The sequence below is a fragment of the Rhinichthys klamathensis genome, unplaced genomic scaffold (genome assembly GCF_029890125.1).
Source record: "Rhinichthys klamathensis goyatoka isolate OS25496 unplaced genomic scaffold, OSU_Roscu_1.1 h1tg000163l_1, whole genome shotgun sequence".
Lineage (NCBI taxonomy): Eukaryota > Metazoa > Chordata > Actinopteri > Cypriniformes > Leuciscidae > Rhinichthys > Rhinichthys klamathensis.
Window position 1 is genome coordinate 69,618 of NW_026606696.1, and position 18,887 is coordinate 88,504.

General features: G+C 38.3%; 1 protein-coding gene across 1 annotated transcript; it reads right to left on the reverse strand.

The window, feature by feature from the left end:
• Window positions 1–842: 842 nt before the first annotated feature.
• On the reverse strand, window positions 843–11,900 carry LOC130091254 (protein Wnt-7a). The gene is made up of 4 exons (XM_056259064.1): window positions 11,517–11,900; window positions 10,735–10,961; window positions 8,261–8,532; window positions 843–1,975 (listed from the first exon to the last, which is right to left on the reverse strand). The coding sequence occupies exons 1-4, from the start codon at window positions 11,585–11,587 to the stop codon at window positions 1,493–1,495; spliced, it is 1,053 nt and encodes a 350-aa protein (XP_056115039.1). The 5' UTR covers window positions 11,588–11,900; the 3' UTR covers window positions 843–1,492.
• Between the last annotated feature and the right edge of the window lie 6,987 nt (window positions 11,901–18,887).

An 18,887-nucleotide genomic window follows, 5' to 3' on the forward strand; every position in this document is an offset into this window, starting at 1 on the left:
CTTGTTGTCTTATAACTATGTAATATGTAAACTAAAAAAACTATTCTTTCGGATAAAAGCTCAGTGTTTTTCTAAATAAATTCAGCATTCATAAACATGCATTATTTCTGCTCAATGTTTCATTAATTACAGTTATCAACATTTTTTAATAAATAAATAAAATCAGTTGTTTGGAAGAATTAAACAGCAGAGCACAAAAATTATCGCCAACATTTTTTAGCAACCTTGGTTCCAGAAGTAGTTTTCCCATTCATTGTCTTCAGTAAGGCATTCAGATTCATGAACCGAACCAACCAGCTTCACAACATCACAAATCTGGATTTGAAGTATATATACAGTATGTATGTATATAAACATATCAAAGTATATAATCTATTAAAATTGACTTCCCAATATAAAACTGTTTAATTGAAAAATATTTAATATAATCGAGTTATTTGAGAGTAGAGCAACGTGAATGTGTTATTCAATAGTCAATAGTCATCTTCATTTATGTAGCGCTTTTAACAAAGGATTGTTCCAAAGCGGCTTTAAAATATTAAATTAAAGTAACAGAGATTCACTACTGAGTTCTTTTGCAGCAATCTCAGTTTATCTCAGTTTGACTTCTCTGATTGGTCTTCAGAACAGCTTTTATAGTGTAAAGTGTATGGCAGTTAAAAAAATATGGCAGTTAATCCACTTTGACTTGTAGCTTCTACAGAAGCATAAATAACACGCACATTTAACATTTAATTTAATATTCAACAATAATATTGATATGCCTGCATTGACACTAATATACAAGAACTGAACTGAGCTGGACAATGAAATCACGGTTAACTCCAGAGCGGATATATACTGTATATATAAATGAACTAAATTAATTACCTTTTTAAAAACAAAAATGAAACATCACTGAACTTACTTAAGCTGGACTGTGACGCTATTTTCTTCCGGAAACAAACTTTTTTGTATTATTTCCCTGTTATCTCTGTAAAGCTGCTTTGAAGCAATCAGTATTGTAAAACGCGCTGTATAAATAAATGTGACTTGACTTGACTTGACTCACGGTAGGTCTGTCTTGAAACGTCATACATTATCAGAGAAGATGAATAGGATTTACTTCTGGAACCCTGCTGTTGTGCTCTGTTGGAGTATTTTCTCCATTGTTTTAATTGCAAGACGTCCATGTCCCAGTAACTCCATTGGTAAAATCAATGTGCAGATAGTTGTCATCAGTTTTACAGCAGGTCGAAGACAAGAAAGCCTTATTTGAATCCAGATAGCTTCAGGATCCTGCAGACCCGAGTCACGCTCTAGATTTAGCGAAGAAAGCAGGTAAAACGGCATGGCATCAGAAATAGAGCAATATACACTTCTCACGATGAATTCTCGACGATCGTCCATTAAAGTGAAAGAAGCATGTCTAAAGTAAGGTCTTGTGCAAAAGAATAAATGCCACCTGATTGAGTCATATTTTAAGGTCAGGGAGTCAAAAGGCAGAAGGTCATCATTTACACGTGTACACCTCTGTCCTCTCGCTACACGTGTTGCATTTGACATAACAGCACCAAAAGAACTTGCAGTTGCACTGCCACACGCGCGAGTACTGGTGTGTGTTGTACCCGCGCCCGCAGCACATGAGGTCGCAGCCGTTGTGGTGGTGCATCAGCGTCTTGTTGCACACTCGCCCCTGAGTGCCGACGCTGCCGCTCACTGGATCCGCCTCGCAGTAGTTGGGAGATTTCTCGATGTACACCAGGTCTGTGTCCATGGGCTTGCGGTACGAGTAGGGCTTTTTGATCTTGAGAAATGTTGGTCGTTTGTGGCGCGTGGCTTTCACTGGCTCCACGTGGACAGCGTTGGTGTATTTGTCTTTGAGGATGTAGCCGAGCTCACGAAACTTGGGCAGGGTCATCCAGCAGGTCCTGGTGGTGCAGGATCCAGACACACCGTGGCACTTACACTCCAGCCGCATACTCCGCTCTAGGACCTGCGCCGGGCACAGCAGCAAGAGGGGGAAAGATGAGCGCTTCAATGTGAATACACCACATATTGTCAACACACTCAAAATGATGTCATACAAATACACCTACATTGTATAAATTGCTCAAATTTGGGAGCTTGCAATATCGTTTCATGTTGACGTTTTGTTTGAACTTCAGTATTCAGATTAAAAAGGTTTGCTTAAGCAGGTATAAAATCCTCATGAAGCTGTTGGTACACTTACACAAGACAAAGAACTAGAATTTGCTGCTGGTGCAAAAGTCTTCTGATTGTTTTTACACCTTTACCATGTAGTTGCTATAGAGCTACGTAAAGAAAGCTGTGTGACCATTGCGTGCATGAAGTGTCCAACAGACCACATGTCGTTTTGTAATTAAATGACCCTTACCCTAACCCAGACTTAATAGTCCACTTTAGACATTCTACTAACGATGAGTAACATTGCAACTACATGTCAACTAGCAGTCTTTCTTAAATTGGAGCGTAAACTCCACACTAGAGACCTAGCTAGTTTGTTACTGTAGCAAGGTTAGATGTTGTGGGAAGAAGGAGGCGGGAACCGGCGAACATTCAAAGACTTTAATAAACGTAAAATAAACAAATACAAAATGAAAGTAAAGACAGCAGCCCCTCACGGACGACTGCTGTCACATATAACAAACACAACATAAGTCCAGGCCTGTTCCTCTCTCACTCTTCACTGTCGTCGCTCCTCCGTGAGAGTAATCACGCCACCGGCCTCGCGCCGCTCTCTCACGACCCTCGGCCTCGGCCTGCTCGCCACAGTAACTAAGTCTGTACTTTATTTGGCTGCACCATTTGTTCTTAAGGCAGAACGTAGGAACGTAATGCAGAAGTAGGTCTAATGCATAATATGACGTTTACCCTCAATGATCCAATAGCAGCCTTCAAATACATGAGCAGACGTTGTGTTGAAATGCTTTGAAGTTTATTCTTGACTCATTTTTGGCTTCACAAAACTACCGGAAAAATATCTTCCCATTGAAATACTATACTACCCAGCAGTCATGTCACCGTCTAGATTAACTATAGACCCGATATAGTCCGGCTATGAGTAACACACTTCTAGCCAAAATAACCATGAATTTGGTTACATGTCGTTTTTGCTAACATAACTTGTGAGATATATGATATTTCATTGTGTAAGCAAAGTCAACCGTGATTACAAGGTGTTTGATTTCATTTCTTTGACATGTTATCTAATTGATGGCAAGTCTATTCTTGGGCTATAGTTTTTAGACGTCTATTAAATGTTCCCCAAATTCAGCCTTGTTTTGCCTAGACGTCTGGGCTGTGCCTGGACGGCTATTAGACGTCTACTAAATGCAAAATTGTTTGCTGGGTCATGACTAACATAATAGGTATATAACATTCAACTGTATTTGAAATTAATATAAGGATCAATAAATACCGATTACAAATAAAACAAAACAATAAATTTGACATGGACCACTGCAAACAAAGACACACTGTTCAGTCGAGTTCGTGTCGAAGAGCACAAACACCGTAATGGGTTACGCTTTATTTCTATAGTCCATTTAGACATTCTATTAACTATAAGTAACTTTGCAACTACATGTCAACTAACTCTCATTAATTTGATTACCACATTAATTTAATTAATAAGTTGACATGTAGTTGACATTGACTGTCTGCTTAATATCTGCCAACTCTTTATTTAGATGAAGAATCTTAGCAGAATGTCTAAAGTGGACTATTGATATAAAGCGCTACCAAGTAATAAATTCAGATACTGTTCTCTCTCTTAAAATGTAAATTCATGTAAATGTCAACATTACCAGATATGTCTAAAGAGTTGAAGTCAAGACCGTATTAATGAAATTCAGTCAATCTAATATTTTATTACATCCGTTACTCCTGGTTGGAGGCTTTCATAAATATTTTGTTTATAAGTAGGGTAACATTTCAACTACGTTTAATGGTGCAATGGAGAAATATTTAATAGTGCGTAAATACTTTAGAGCCTAAGTTAGAGGCTAAGTTGTAACTTCTACACAGCGGGTGCAACCGGCGCCTGGTCTTGAGGGGCTGTTTACAGGACACCGCTTTCAACTAAAAACGCGATTTTTGGCCGTTCATTTACACGACAACAGCGTTTTGGGTGCATGAAAATGGCTTCCATGTAAACAGCAAAAACGTGAATCTCTGAAGACGATGACGTCATATTACGTGTTCAGACTATAGTGTTTCATCGCCATCTAGTGGTCTGGCAGCAGAATACAGCATTTTTAGCCGTTTTCGCGGATCCTTGTGATAATGACAATGGTGTCGTCTGTACGTGGAAAACTCAAAGGAAAAACGTCTCCGTTTTAAGCATTTTGTTGTCATGTAAATGTACCCTGAGTCTCTACTAAGATGAGCTGATGACTTGATTCAAGTGTGTGTGTTGGATTAGGGAGAGTTTGTTGCCTCCAGGAACAGGGTTGGGAAACACTGTCCTTGGGTCTTCTGTATGCTTGCTAACACTAGGTAGTTAATTACATGACTTCACATTCAACAAACAAATATACAATAACTGTATTGTCATTGCACATAGTGTTATTTTTCTCCACAACATACCAACAGCAATAACACCAGTCAAATCGCACATCCTCTCATTATACCAAGACCCTCTGCTATCTGTTCTTCAGAGATGGGCACCAGGAGCCAATGTCATTACATTCGCTGGCATAAATTAAGAAAGGGAGGGGGCATTCAAACAGAGCACTCTTTTAGTTCTCTCAACACAAAACCTGCAGCTAGAATGATCCTGTAGGGATAGTCAGTTCACTAAGAGGCAATTTAGCGTCTCAGATAAGACCGTATGAACGCAGACCCACAGAAAAGGCTGTTCAACTAGCTGCACAATGTCAGGGTGAATGAGGAGAAGTGTTGGTGCCATGAATCAGCTCTCTGTGACCAAAGGTGGAACACGCTAGATACGCTGGAAGCTTCTTTACCCCTCATTACGCTTGACTGATTAGTCTCTCTTTCATTCAAAAATGAAAACGCTGTATGATAAATGCGATTTCTGTCAAACTGTATTTAACAGCATTGACATTATTGATGTTTGGTCGTGAGACATGTGAGAACCAATGATGTTTGATTTCACTGATGTCCAAACTGAGATAATGACTACACTGTACAATCCAACAGTTGTTCTAACTAACACTTTATGTCTTAACTTGATTGTAAAAACCTAGTAAACTTTACTATTCCCATACTATTCACTGTTTACTCAAAAAACCCAAGTTAAGATTAATTGAGTGGTTTGAGTGCCATTTTGTTTTTTGAGCTGGGGCTCCTCCACTTCTGCAGTTATCTTTCTCTAGTTGCATTCACTAATTTCCCAAAGTCATCTTGAATGTTGAATTGTCAATACAACTGAAAGATTTGAGAGAACATCACATAAGTTGCCTTCATAAATTGATGCGGATTTTCCTAAAAATGTTTTTTTTTTTAACTCACCATTATGGTGATTAGTGTTCCATTTGGTTGGGCACTTGGAACTTTATTTATATTATTGTAATTATCCTCCTATTGATGAAGCAATGCAACAAGAAATCACAAAACGCGTTCCCATTACAAATCTGCGCAACACTTTATAAAGCATTCTTTTAGAAAGAGTCCTTATTACGGAAATAATATTCTTTAAAAAATACAAACTGAAGTTTGTAAAATTCAAACAGAATGTTTTTAATTATATGATATTTACAAGTAAATATACATGTATTATAGTTTACATTTAAATGCAATTAGCTGAACTTCAGAGAGCATTTTTGACCCACTTAAACAGGACTTTAGTATTTAGCATCTTTATTTGTCATTTCATAATTTGATTGTCTTTGAAATATGATTAAAGTTTACTGCCGAATGTACGGACAAGTATTTATGGCAAACTAATGAATACTTTAATGTAATTTCTATTGAAAATTGTATTCACATATTTAAATATATTTGTAATTACACATTTGTAAAGAAGTTGCAATTGAATACATATAAAATGTATTTAACTTTAAATATAATGTAAAACAACACTCTAAATTTTAAATGATACATGACACACAATACCTGTGCTTTAGTATGTCAAGCAACGCATCACAATATGTGTACTTTGTTAAATAATGACAAAAGTCATTACTTTAAAATGTTCTTTAAAGTAGCCTACTGTACTTAAGTGTATTATGTACAGTTTAAAAAAAAAGTACACTAAAAGTGCACATTCAATACATTTAAGCACACTTTCCCCCCCAAGGGACTATATCCCTTATTCCACATCAAAGACAACCTACAGATGTCTGAAGAGTATAAGCGGGGAAAAGCACAGCCTCTAAATGCAGGTGAAAGTGAAAAAGCCTTTTAGGACCTCTGGCGGCTTGAGCATTGAAAGTTGAGACAAAAGCACACCATCAAAGATGAAGCGTTTCCATCAAAGGTAGAGATAGGGGATACTGGTGTAACCAGTGTCTATTTAACTGAGCAGAAAATGGGAGTGGTTTTGTACAGAGCTCAGTGTGTTGGAGCTCATCTGATTTGTAATCAAACTCGAGCACTTATACTGCTCTTACCCCTAAAAGCTTCCTATTATCGCTGTGCCAGGCCAGTCTTGGCTTTGCTGCTGGATTGTTGACGGCTGCAAACCGCAGTGCCATAGTTACTGAATCCTTCCCTGTACTTGACTTTCACTTGATCCGTTCAGTGTAACCAAAACATCACTTCGCTGATAGATAATACCTCTTATAGGAATAGTTCACCCAAAAATGAAAATTCGGTCATTTACTCACCCTCATGCCATTCAAAACCCGCATGTAGCTCTCGCATGTCATCCACATATCCTCGTTTTCCAACATGACGTGACAAGGCATGACCGAACGTCATGCGTCTCGTAGCTGAACATATGGAAGCTTGTTTCCGCCACAGAATAAAAAAATAAAAAAGGTAATTGCGACTTTTTATCTCACAATTCGGACTTTTTTTCTCGCAATTGCGAGTTTACATCGCACGTCAGAATTGTTATAAAGTTATAAAGTCAGAATTGCGAGATATAAACTTGCAAGTGCGAGAAAAAAGTCAGAATTGCAAGAAATATCCTCACAATTATGACTTTTTGTCTTGCAATTGCGAATTTATATCTCGCAATTCTGACTTCATTTCTTGCAATTGTGAGATAAAAAGTTGCAGTTATCTTTATTATGTGGTGGAATACACACTACTTTTTATGAAACTTCTCGTGTGATTTTGTCACTAGTAACTGTATGCTTTAAGTGAACGTAAAATAAGGTGTTAAACTCTTTTGAGCTCCACAGAGAGAGTCACACAACACAAGGGTGACAAACTGGTGAACTATGTTTAGGTTTAGGGGTGAACCTTCATCCTACTTTTTATCCAATTCACATCATACAAATTTATACGAAATCGCCACCTCGTAAAATAGTTACTCTATACTGTGGGTCAACTGTTCTTTTAAAGCAGGCACTAGAAACTAAAGCGTGTCTGGCAGCTTTTCATTTACAACAAACATACAAATGTAAACATTTATTTACATTTATTCATTTTAGCTGACGCTTTTATCCAAAGCGACTTACAATTGCTATATATGTCAGAGGTCGCATGCCTCTGGAGCAACTAGGGGTTAAGTGTCTTGCTCAGGGACACATTGGTTTCTCACAGTGGATTTGAACCCGGGTCTCTCACACCAAAGGCATGTGTCTAATCCACTGCGCCATCACCACCCCCCTTCCTTTCCTTTCCTTTCCTTTCCTTTCCTTTCCTTTCCTTTCCTTTCCTTTCCTTTCCTTTCCTTTCCTTTCCTTTCCTTTCCTTTCCTTTCCTTTCCTTTCCTTTCCTTTCCTTTCCTTTATAATCAAATACATCGAAGACTACAGATATAGAAAGACGGATCTCTCGTATTACTATGAATGAGGGAAACTGCATCTGCCAATATGGCGGAATAAGTCCCGCCTTCTAAATAAAAGAGCCAATCAGGAGTTGGTAAAGTCAGAGAAACCTGAGACTCATGCACATGTGCATTGGCTGGACCAACCTGAAATATACGCCATATGAGCGTAAGAAATAACATTTGTGAGGCAGACAGTTCATGTCAGATTTTATTGGTGATTTCAAATATGAAATGTAATCGTGCGCTTGGCATTTGATGTTTCCCCATTCAAAGAGATATGAGCTGCACTTGCATGACTGAAACTGCTGCCCGGGGGCCTTTCAAAGATGCAAGGGACTTTGAAATACATACCTTTCTTCCGACTTCGTTGTTATGCAGATTCATGAGCGCCCTGGCACTGTGCTTGATCTCTCTAGCATCCATGAAGACTTTGGAGAAGCCCAGGCCGTAGGTTACGTCTGCGGAGCAGCCGCCCCACCTCCAGCCGCTGGCGTGGCCGTGGAAGCCCTGCTTGTCCCGGTCGCAGCTGCAGGCGCTGAGGTTCCCCCGCGTGCAGGCCGAGGTAATGGCGTGGGCCACCGCGGCCGAGAGGATGGCGTACCTGAACGCAGACTCTCGACTGCCTGCCAGCAGACCACAGACACGCTATATTAATGCACATCACAACAGGCACAGCTCTTTATACATCAGCGTTGAACAGTGGCCTACTGTGGCTGGCCAAGAGTCAAATACTTCAAATTAACCATCAAATATCGGCAATGATGTCTAATTTAATGTGATTAGAAGCGCAAAAAAAGTGCTGACGTACATATTTGTCAAGTCCATGTCCAAATGTCTGAGACCACTAGTGCATAATATGTATTTGTAAAACCGTTTGGTTATGTGCAGACAATTAAGTAGTGTGTAATACGCCTTTTTCACCTTTGGCTTTTGGCTTGCTTAGTTGGTGGCACTTAATATTCAACAATATTATTGATCTGCCTGCGTTGACACCATTATATGAGAATTGAACTGAGCTGGACGATGACATCATGGTTTTCTCCAGAGCGGCTATATATATAAATAATAACTTTTTTACAACAAAAATGAACCATCACTGAACTTACTTAAGCTGGACATTGACACTATTTTCTTCTGGAAACAAACTTAGTTGCGTTATTTTCCTGTTATCTCTGTAAAGCTGCTTTGAAACACTCTGTATTGTAAAAAGCGCTATATTAATAAAGGTGACTTGACTAATAAGTGTGTGTTTTTTATACTCTTATAGGTCGTTTTTTTATATATATATTTCACAGACAGAGAACATTTAATACATTTAATTAGACAAAATATGAATGAGCTCAAAAGTAAATAAAAAAAAAAACTCTGAATGATCTACTTGAGGAAAGGAATGAACTTCCGAACATCTACTTCCTGAGGTTATCACTCATCGCTTCTCCATGAATCACTGACAAACACGGCAGTATTTGCATAATCGGCAGATGTATAACCATTAACTCGAATTGTAAATTAGAGCTGTCATCCAAGATAATGTGATAAATCAATGAATGTAAAGTCAAAAATGTAAAAATTGATTGTTTTTATTCATGTTTTATATCTGAGCTCTCGCAGAGCCCATGCAGAAATAATGTCACATTTTCATCTGGGACTTTTGAAGCTACTAAGTTGCAAAGAAATATACTTATATATTTTTGTCCATGTCATTACATATACTTAATATCGAACAATATTATTGATCTGACTGCACTGACACTATTGGGTGAGAGCTGGATGATGACATCACTGTTTTCTGCAGAACTGCTTTATAGATGAAATGAACTAATTTAATAATTGATGATCTTTACAACAGAACTGAATCAACACTGAACTCTGTTTGAATCCTTTTCCTGTTATCACTGTAAAGCTGCTTTAAAACATAATTAAAGGTGACTTGACTTGCTTGCGCTCACAAGGTCTTTAACTTTACTCATCTGGAAGACTTACGAACGGTTAAACTGATACAGTAGTTGTGCCATATTTTTAAGCAGGTTGGTTTGGCAAAGTAAAAGTCCTTTTGTCTCAGGTGACATCTTTTCATGCTCTGTAATTTAAACCTGTGGAAAAACTCTTCAGGCTGCAAATACTAACCCAAACACTGATACATGCATGAACAACGTTAGTACCAAACTCACAAGACAGTTTTCCGTTTGGAGAGGGGGCTGTATTAAAAATAAAGGTTCAAACAAGAACCAAGTAGTCCCTCTGTCAGAGAACTTCTAGTTCTTTACAAAACCCTCTGGCTTGTGCTTTAAAGAGCCCGAGACACTGAAATACTGATTTCAAAGCTATTAAACTTCAAGCATTTTTTAATCTAAAAAAAGTAGGCTACAATAAATTAATAAAGCAATTCAAGTTGGCCTACACCCCTCCAAGAAGAGCCATGTGCTTGTATCTTTCCTGAAGATATTTATAAACATATTATTTATACTATTATTATATTCCCATCTTTAATGATTGGTTTCTGCGATTGTAATGAGATGTTTTGTAGCGCATCATGAATACCTATGACCGCAGGTGAGAAACATGCGCGCGCATATAGATAGGCGTTATATCTCATCTACCAGACATTTCAGGCATGTGGCGCGGAAATCTTAACTTCAACCGGTCGATTTTTATATCGAAGCCAATGAACTGTGACTAGTAAAGGAGGTAACTGTTTTACCCCAAATTAAACAAACTGCATAATCCGTAACCACATTGGCAAACACTTCCCTCCTATCTTTAGTGACACATGTTCCCCCAAACACTGTTTTCGACTGACATACATGAGAAGATGTCCAACATACCCACTTTCAACTCTCTCCCGAAGGCGGTCCTCTCGCCGAGCGCGGAGCAGTTCCAGCGGCCGTGTCTGAACTGGAACTGGCACTCGCTGATGCCCATCTGTGCGCCCTGGCCGATCACGACCAGCGCGTCCGGGCGGCTCTGGCAGATGAGCCGCTGACGGGGCGCCAGGCCCGGGATCTTGTTGCATATGATGCTCGCTCCCAGCGCCAGTACGGTGGAGAACCCCCTAGAAGTAATCACAGAAGAGCGCGAATCAAACTAATCTTTGAATGCATGCCCAATATAGGATTAAAAACTGGACGACATGTAGGAGCCTATATATATATATATATATATATATATATATATATATATATATATATATATATATATATATATATATATATATAGCCTACAGCCTAGTGCAGTTTATATAGGATACTGCGCGTGGACGAGCACTGGACAGCTCACGCGCTCACGCGTCCACACGGTGCGCTCGAGCTGTCCAGTGCTCGTCCACGCGCAGTATATAAACTTCGGGGAAGAGCCCCGAAGTGCGCAGCGGATCCCCTATGTCTCTGGAAAGCATCATCATTTAAATGGCTTGTATTCCCCCCAAAAAGTGCATTTCCCACTGAATAAAAACAATTTTCTTTGTTCTATTTCATTTCACTATCGTTGTTATAAAACAACCTGATAATAGGCTACATCAATTTCACTTCAGCTGGAACTAGAAAAGTAGAGCTTATAGACACCAAACAGCATGACCTATTTACCTACAGTAAAGTTTTTATCAGCTCACCCCATTTTCAAGTAGATTATTCCAAGACAAAGGAAAATGTGAAATATCCAGCGTCGTGTTTTTCTGCTCATGATGGTCCTGTCTCGTTTGCGCTCAAAAGGAACGAGGAACTTGAATATCCAGTCTATTAGTAAATAAAGTCAGTTTGCACTAAAGTCCCAGCAAGGATAGTTTCCCCGCACGTGTGTGTCCACCTTCACGGTGTGTCCAGGTCGTGTGTGTCCACCTTCAGGTGTTGAGAGCGCATATCGGCACAGGTCGAGCAGATGTGTGTGATCTGAGCCCTTCATCCTCACACTGTAGACGGCTTTATATCTCTGGGCGTGTTCTCAGGCTTTAGAGACACCCATGATGTCTCATATGCATTACAGTAGCCCTATATGCTTTATTCACTTCCATCATCCCGTTAATGAAACAAACCGTTTGACACAGGCTGGCAAATAATCAATAAACACTAAGCACATAATACGTTGTTAGAAAGACTCAACATAACATCTGTAGCCTACATAAGTCTTCTGAACCTGTTGTATATTACTTTATTTGTTTAATTTATTTTTAATTTATTTAATTAATTATTTTTTCTTAATCTTACTTATTTAAATATTCTTTCTATTCTCCTGTGTTGTGTATGTATTTTTGTAGTATGCATGAAGGAATGAATGTTCCCAGAGCTCCTGACAGATCGCAATGTGTTTGCGCGCACTTGGCGAATAAAGCTCGTTCTGATTCTGATAACAGGTGGTTTTGCGCATTTGAATCTTTGCTGTTGTGGATCAATGTGAATTGCCAAGGAGGACAAATTCAGAAGTGATTATACTCTAAAGAAACGCTAAACAGGACTCAAAAACTGGAAAAATAAATAAATAGCTAGAGTTAAACCTGTGCTATAGAGAACAGAATACTGCGAAATATATATTTTTTGTGTCCAATTCGACTTCTTTCTTGACGCTCTTTCTTTCTCTCTTGCTGATGATGAACTCTCAGTTGTGTTTGCTGTGGTTTATGAGTGTTGAAGTCAATAGACTGCAGGTGCTTCAGGAATAACTGCAGATCTGAGAAAGACATTATAGTGTCAGATGTCTGTCCGTCCATTCTCTATATACACTCGACTCGAGCAAGGCATATAATAATTATTTTAATAATTTGCAGCTTTTTACTTAGCAGCATTGTTTATCAATTCAAGAAAACATTACCATCTTTTGCAATCACTCCCCCTGCAGGCATGATCAGTTAAATGACTCAATGAAGGCAACAGGCCTATACTGTACATCTGAGTGCGAGTATTTGTGAAACCACAACTTATCTATGTTTCAAGAAGGTTTATTTTAAATGTGGTCAATTCTATTAATTCATTTATGAAATTAATTTTGCACTTTCATGTTTAAAAATCAGATAAACAAAAAGATAAACAGGACTAAGCTAATAAGCTAAAACGTATGTGATACATGTTTGTCAAATGAAAACTGTGATTGTAAAGTTTGTTCCTATACAGTATATATTTTGACAATAATGGGGCATATTGTCACTTATTATCAGGTAATGTTATTTTTGGTCTCAGGCTGGTTCCTCGCCTCAGATTGGGCTGAGTTTCTGTCCCGTTGGGCAGCATGTCAAGACGAGATGCCTTTTCATTACTGGACTTCACGCGCATGGCTGACTTGAAGGTCACGAAGTAATGGTGTGGTGATGCCTGAAGCCTGCAAATCAAACATTTCTCGGACAGTGACACTCTTGTAAAGTATTATAGTTTATATGTGCATTCAGAAAGCACTCAGACCCCTTCATTCAGTTTTTCTTTAAATAAATACATTGGCAAAGTAATGGCAAATCTGGCGTTATCATTTAGGGTAAAAAGTAGACTGTGAACATTTTAAAAAGCATGTTATCATAACAACATGTGAATCAAGGTTATAGCCTATTGTTAACCATAACATCCTGTTATCTAAATTGTCCGCTCATAATATTTCTGACGAGACATTACGATGCTTAAATCTTATTTAGAGAATAGGATGCACTGCACTAGAATTAAGAGCACTATGTCTTCGTTTTTAGACTGCTCAGTTGGGGTGCCACAAGGCTCCATTTTGGGCCCTCTCTTATTCAGTGTTTATATAAATGATCTTCCAGCCATTTGTCCTGAAGTTCACGTACAAATGTACGCCGATGACGCCGTGATATATGTCCATGCAAAACTAAGACAGAAAGCAGCAGCTGTGCTCCAGGGAGCAATGGAAAAAATTTCAGATTGGATGGTGCAATCATGCTTGACACTAAATTTTAGCAAAACTGTCAGCACGTTTTTTTCAATAAGGAATGCTTCTCACTCTGCGCTGGAAATGATTGTAAAAGGAACAAGGATTCACGAAGCAGAGTCTGTCAAGTATTTAGGCGTAGTGTTCGACAGGACACTGTCATTTAAAAAGCATGTTTCAAAACTGATAAAAACTGTAAAATTTAATTTATCGCAGTTCAGATATATTCGCCCGCAAATGAGCACAGATGCAGCCAAGCTTTATTTGCATGCAATGATATTGTCACATTTTACATATTGCATCACAACTTGGTCTTTATCAACCAACTCTGCGTTACAGCCGCTTCAAAGCTTGTACAAACAGGCACTCAAAATTTTAGATAAAAAACCTGTTTCATACCATTACTGTAACATTGTGAAGAAATATAGATTATTAACGTTTGAAAATTTTGTTTTGTTTTCGAATGTTAATTTAGTATATAAAATTTTTCATGATTTGGCACCACAGCCCCTGAGTATGTTTGTGAAATCGTGTGAAGAGGTAGGACTTAGAACAACGCGAGCCTCCTCGAGAGGAGACTGTTATGTCAACTTTAGGTCCTCTGCTTTTGGACAGAATTGCTTCTCTGTGAAAGCTGCAGGGATGTGGAACTCGCTGCCTTTAACTATGCGAGAGAGTAGCACCTTGCAACAGTTTAAACTTAACCTGAAGAAATGGTTGAAAGACGGTCACATTTGTGATCATTAGCACAAAACTGGTTAATTGGGGTTTGGTTAAAAATGTAAGAAGGTAAATTTAAAAGGGAACTGTACATAGTTGTAAATACTACTGGTAGTGCAATTGCATGTTTTGTTGAGATGATCCTTTTGCTGGTGTTTTATCTGTAATTTTGTATTATGAAAGGACTCATCATTGGAAATGCTCATTGTCCACTGTATTAACCTGCTGTCACCTTGCCTCTGTCCAGGGACTACAGATGAAAATTAGCTTCTAGCTATTTCTGGTCTGTGCAACACATTTGTTGTGCAATGTCCCTGTTAAATAAACAAATAAATAAATAAATAAACTACAACTAAAACCATGGAAAAAAAAGTAAAAACACAATCACTTGGGAAAAAAAGATTAACTGATATGCAATTTTTTTTAAATAAATAAATAAATACTATATAGACATTGAAAAACCTGGTAACACTTTACAAATAAGGTTCATTAGTTCTTTCATTATTTAATTACCTTAATGAACTTCAATAACATGAAGTTAAGATGAACTAAGAATGAATAATACTTCTACAGCATTTATTAATCTTAGTTCATAGTAGTTTCAACATTTACTAATACTTTATTAAAATCAAAGGTTGTATTTGTTAACAGTTAAAGCACCGTGAAGTAACATGAACAAACAATGAACAGCTGTATTTATATTAACTATCATTAAGAAAGATCTGGCTTGCCCACTGAAGCTAAGCAGGGCTGAGCCTGGTTAGTACCTGTATTGGAGACTCCTGAGAAAACCAGGTTGCTGCTGGAAGAGGTGTTAGTGAGGCCAGTAGGGGGCGCTCACCCTGTGGTCTGTGTGGGTCCTAACGCCCCAGTGACAACACATCTTCATTTATATAGCGCTTTTAACAACATAGATTGTTCCAAAGCAGCTTTACAGTGATAATAGGAAATTAAAGTAACAGAGATTGTTTTGGCTTTATGACAGCTCTAGAATAAAGTTATTGTCCAGCTAAAGTTAGTTTTGATTGATTCACTTCCGTCGCAACGATCATTAGTTATTAACTTAGGGGCCGCTAACACGACACCGTTTTAACAGAAAACTCTTAAGTTCTCTCTTGGTTCTTCCTGGTTCTGGTAAGAACTCGAGCTGCTGCATTTTGGACCAATTTGTTTATTAAGCGTGCAGGGCAACCACCCATAATAGCATTACAATAATCTAGCCTTGATGTCATGAACGCATGAACTAATTGTTCCGCATTTGTCAATGAGAGCATATGACGTAAGCATACTGACTGTCTCAGTACTATGGTACGGTCTGAATCCTGACTGGAAATCCTCGCATGATATAATTTCTTTCTAAAAAGGAACACAGTTGTGAGGATACTGCTTTTTCTAGTATCTTTGACAGAAAAGGTAGATTCGAGATCGGCCTGTAATTGACCAATTCTGTACGATCAAGTTGCGATTTTTTAACAAGCGGTTTGAGGACACCGCCGGCTTAACAATGAGACTACAATGCACTGCCTGAGGCGATGTTATAGTAGTGTAATGCCAAACCAGCAGAGGGAGCCCTCACCTGAGTACTGACTGTGTTCCACTCCCTCTGCTTCTTCTGCACTCATTTCCTGTTTGACTGCTATTTAACCAGAGACCATTCTTATACTCATTGCGAAGTATTGCCAGTTTACCTGCCTTACCGAGCGTTATTTCCTGTTGATCCTGCTTGTCTACGGTGTATGATTCTGCCTGGTTATCTGTTTTTCGATTTTCTGGATTATCCCCTTTGTTTTGGTTGCCTGATCGGACTGATGTTTTTGCTTGGACCTTTTGCCTGCCTACTCACCCTTGCTTTTTGGAATTCTGTTGAAAGATCTGACTGCTACCTTGGTTTTGACCCTCTGCCTGCCTTATCGTATTTGTTTGTGGAAACTGTCTTTTAATAAACTTCCGCACATGGATTCTCACTCAGCCTCAGCGTCCTCGTTACAAGTAGACGGTTGCATAGTTTAATTTTCTCCCTGATATTATCAATCTTATAAGTGAAGAAGGTCATAAAGTCATTACTGTTGTGCTGCTTGAAAACTTCTTGGCTTGAAGCTTTATTTTTCGTTAGTTTAGCAACTGTTTCAAATAAATACCTAGGGTTTTGTTTATTTTCTTCTAATAGGGTTGAAAAATAAGCAGATCTAGCAGCTTTTAAAGCCTCTCTGTAAGCAATCGAGCTCTCTTTCCATGAAATTCGAAATACCTCTAGTTTAGTTTTCTTCCAGTTTCGCTCCATTTTTCTGGCTGATCTCTTAAGGGCCTAGGTGTGCTCCTTGTACCACGGTGTTGGACTATTTTCTTTAATCTTCTTTAAGCGCAACGGAGCAACTGCGTCTAAAGTGCTGGAAAAGAGAGAGTTAAAAGTTTCTGTCGCAATATCAAGTTCTTCTAAGCTCTGGGATGCTGAGATGATGAAACTGATCAGGAATGTTATTAATAAAGCAATCTTTAGTAGCAGAAGTTATAGGTCTAACATATTTATTACACGGAGTCGGCTTTGCAGCCTTGGCTAAATGGAGTTTACACGAGAGTAGATAATGATCTGAGATGTCATCGCTCTGCTGCAGAATTTCAACGGCATCAACATTGATTCCATGTGATAATATTACAGATAGACACAGATAGACAGTCTATCTGTCTGTCTGTCTATCCGTCTGTCTGTCAGTGTCTGTCTGTCAATCCATAATAATAATAATAATAATTAATAATTGGTTACATTTATATTGCGCTTTTTCTGGGACCTCAAAGCGCTTCACATATGGAAGGGGGAATCTCCTCAACCACCACAATGTGCGGCACCACCAGGATGATGCGACGGCAGCCATATTGCGCCACAACGCCCACCACACACCAGCTTACTGGTGGAGAGGAGACAGTGATGAAGCCAATCAGTATATGGGGATGATTAGGAGGCCATGATGGACAGAGGCCAAAGGGGCAAATTTGGCCAGGATGCCGGGGTTACACCCCTACTCTTTTTCGAAGGACATCCTGGGATTTTTAATGACCACAGAGAGTCAGGACCTCGGTTTAACGTCTCATCCGAAGGACAGTATAGTGTCCCTATCACTACACTGGGGCGTTAGGACCCACACAGACCACAGGGTGAGCGCCCCCTACTGGCCTCACTAACACCTCTTCCAGCAGCAACCTGGTTTTCTCAGAAGGTCTCCCATCCAGGTACTAACCAGACTCAGCCCTGCTTAGCTTCAGTGGGCAACCAGTCTTGGGCTACAGGGTGATATGGCTGCAATCAATCAATCCATCCATCCGTCCGTCCGTGTATCCGTGTTTGCTCAGCATCTGTCTATGCTTTGTTTCTCCAATGGTGTACAGTTCAGATATTTTGCCAGACTCTATTTTCTTTTCAATGCTCGATAACATTCCAATTTACTATTTCATTTTGACCATTCAAATATGAATTTCATAACATTTATTTGAGTGCTTCTGAGAATGCAAAGTTGAGTTACCGAGTTCAGAATCGAATTAGCTCTGTACATTAATAATATACAAATGTATTAATTCTTGTACCCATGGCCTTTTTGATGTAATACAACTTGTGTGAGAGCTCTCTTGTCTTGGCTATATTTGCTGTTCAACTTCAGCACATGCATGTGTCACAACTACAGATAATTACGTGTCGATATAGAGGTCCCTAATGCTTAATTATATATATATATATATATATATATATATATATATATATATATATATATATATATATATATTAGGGCTGTCAAATGATTAATCGTGATTAATCACATCCAAAATAAAAGTTTTTTATACATAATATATGTGGGTGCACTGTGTATAATTATTTTATATATATAAATACACACACATGCTTGTATGTATTTAAGAAATATTTTCATGTATATACTGTATGTAGATTTATATATAATTTATATTATATATAAATATAAATATTTTATATATAAATAATATTTTTTTCTTAAATATACATGGATGTGTGTGTATATACAAAATAATTATACACAGTGCACCCACATATATTATGTAAAAAAAACTTTTATTTTGGATGTGATTAATCGTGATTAATCATTTGACAGCCCTAATATATATATATTTTAATACTATTATTTATTTATTTATGTACCACAGTTTTGAAAACAGCAATGTTGAATAGGGGTTGGATAATTATAAATAGATGTGTTAGGCCTATAAAAAATTCTTTACATATTGACATTATCACTTTTAATATGCCACTAAATGCTTACATTTGTAAATTATTCCAGTCTCTGTGGGGTTGAATAATTTTGATTGCAAGTGTATGTTTACAGGCATCGTGTGTGTCCCTGAGGTTATTCCGTAGGAAACATCATCGTGACGTCAT

What these genes read in the sequence shown, in the direction of transcription:
- LOC130091254 (XM_056259064.1), bottom strand. Translation starts at nt 11,587, where the DNA reads ATGAGCAGAAAAACACGACGCTGGATATTTCACATTTTCCTTTGTCTT. An exon ending in ATAATCTACTTGAAAATGGG is followed by an intron (nt 10,962 to 11,516) that starts GTGAGCTGATAA and finishes GATTACTTCTAG; the next exon opens with GGGGTTCTCCACCGTACTGG. An exon ending in CGGGAGAGAGTTGAAAGTGG is followed by an intron (nt 8,533 to 10,734) that starts GTATGTTGGACA and finishes GTCTGCTGGCAG; the next exon opens with GCAGTCGAGAGTCTGCGTTC.